This window comes from Phaseolus vulgaris, chromosome 5 (assembly GCF_051622355.1).
Source record: "Phaseolus vulgaris cultivar YP4 chromosome 5, ASM5162235v1, whole genome shotgun sequence".
Taxonomy (NCBI): domain Eukaryota; kingdom Viridiplantae; phylum Streptophyta; class Magnoliopsida; order Fabales; family Fabaceae; genus Phaseolus; species Phaseolus vulgaris.
The window spans coordinates 10366741-10368646 of record NC_143502.1 but is presented as its reverse complement, the minus strand read 5'-3'; the positions used below and the strand labels follow the sequence as shown (position 1 = coordinate 10368646).

The 1906-nt window shown below is 38.6% G+C and overlaps 1 protein-coding gene across 1 annotated transcript; it reads left to right on the top strand.

Annotated features, from left to right (window-relative positions):
- Nucleotides 1–265: 265 nt before the first annotated feature.
- On the top strand, nucleotides 266–1906 carry LOC137835132 (epidermis-specific secreted glycoprotein EP1). Its single transcript, XM_068643490.2, has one exon. The coding sequence runs from the start codon at nucleotides 402–404 to the stop codon at nucleotides 1767–1769; it is 1368 nt and encodes a 455-aa protein (XP_068499591.2). The 5' UTR covers nucleotides 266–401; the 3' UTR covers nucleotides 1770–1906.

Sequence of the window (1906 nt, the reverse complement as noted above, 5' to 3'; positions counted from 1 at the left end):
TGTGTACCAAAAGTGCACGGTAAAAATAATTTAAATATAAAATAAATCAGTTTAATGTTATACAAAAATAAAAAATATTAAATTAAGAACACCAATTCCAAAACGTGAAGATCTGAAAAAAACTTAATTTAAATTTGAATTTATTTTACTTTAACTTCATTTATGTTTTTGCTTTCAATAAGTTTTAAATACAACTTCATTTCACAACACACTTTTCTAGTACTCTTATATAAGTTTTATATGTTGTCTCTCTCTTTCCTCTCTTCTTCTTTTTAGATATTAAAGAACAATAAAGTTGACCACAACATTTTCTTGTATTTTGAGTTCAAAACTTTGCCCAAAGATGGCTACAACACCTTCAGTAACTTCTAAACTATTACTATAAATATAGCATAGGCTACATGCACAACAAAACATATCCATCAATTACAACAATGGCTTCTATGCCTCAATCCAAAACTTCCCTTCCTACCTTCTTCTTCTTCTTCTTCTCCTCCTTCACCATAATTCACGCTATTGTTCCTCAAAATGAGACCTTCAAATTCGAAAACTCAGGTGAATTTGGACCCTACATTACCGAGTATGATGCTAGTTACCGGATGCAAGACATTTTCAGCTCTCCTTTCCAAGTTGCATTCTACAACACCACCCCAAATGCCTTCACTCTAGCTTTGCGCATGGGACTTAGACGCTCAGAGCAACTTTTTCGTTGGGTATGGGAGGCCAATAGAGGCAACCCAGTTGGAGAGAATGCCACTTTTTCGCTTGGCACTGATGGCAACCTTGTGTTGGCTGAAGCTGATGGTAGAATCGCTTGGCAAACCAACACTGCCAACAAGGGTGTTGTGGCCTTCGAGTTACTTCCAAATGGGAACATGGTCCTCCTTGATGCACAAGGAAAGTTTGTTTGGCAAAGTTTTGACTATCCCACAGATACCCTTTTGATTGATCAATATCTTAGAGCAAAAGGGCCATCCAAGTTGGTTAGTAGGCTTTCAGAGAGGGATAATGTAGATGGTCCTTATAGTTTGGTTTTGGAGCCTAAAAGATTGGCCTTGTACTACAAGAGCAAGAATTCTCCTAGACCAAATCCTTATTGGTATAGGATCTTCACTCAACAAGGTTCAGTGGAAAATATCACCCTCACTTCTTATCCAGACACTTTTGAAGTTGAATTCACCTATGCGCTTAGTTCTTCCACCAGTGACTACAGAACCATGGCGGAACCATTGAACAACATTCCCGTTGGAGTCTTGGGAATGCCAGTGAACAACAGCACCTTGTCATACCTTAGGCTTGGAATTGATGGCAATATTAGGCTGCACACTTACTTCCTCAATGTGCGTTCTGGTGTTTGGGAAGTGACCTACACTCTCTTTGACAGAGATTCTCATGATGAGAGTGAGTGCCAATGGCCTGAGAAGTGTGGGAATCTTGGGTTATGTCAGAATGAGCAATGTGTGGCTTGTCCATTGGAAAATGGACTACTCGGATGGAGCAACAACTGCACAGCCAAGAAGGTGACATCATGCAAGGCAAGTGATTTCCACTACTACAAAGTTGAAGGGGTTAGACATTACATGAGCAAATACGCTGAGGGAAGTAAAGTGAGTGAAAGTACCTGTGGAAACAAATGCACTAAGGATTGCAAGTGTGTTGGCTATTTCTACCACAGGGAGAACTCTAGGTGTTGGATAGCTTATGATCTACAAACCCTTGCTAGAGTGGCCAATTCCAAACAAGTGGGATATATTAAGGTGCCTAATTAGTAAATAGAAAAGCCTTCATATTGGATTGCATTGAAGTTATGGTTTGTTAACTTTGTTTGTGTACTCATGTAGAGGAGAATAATAGTGTATAATAAATTAAGAAGTTTATCATAAATCTATGACTTGTTTAGCTTAAA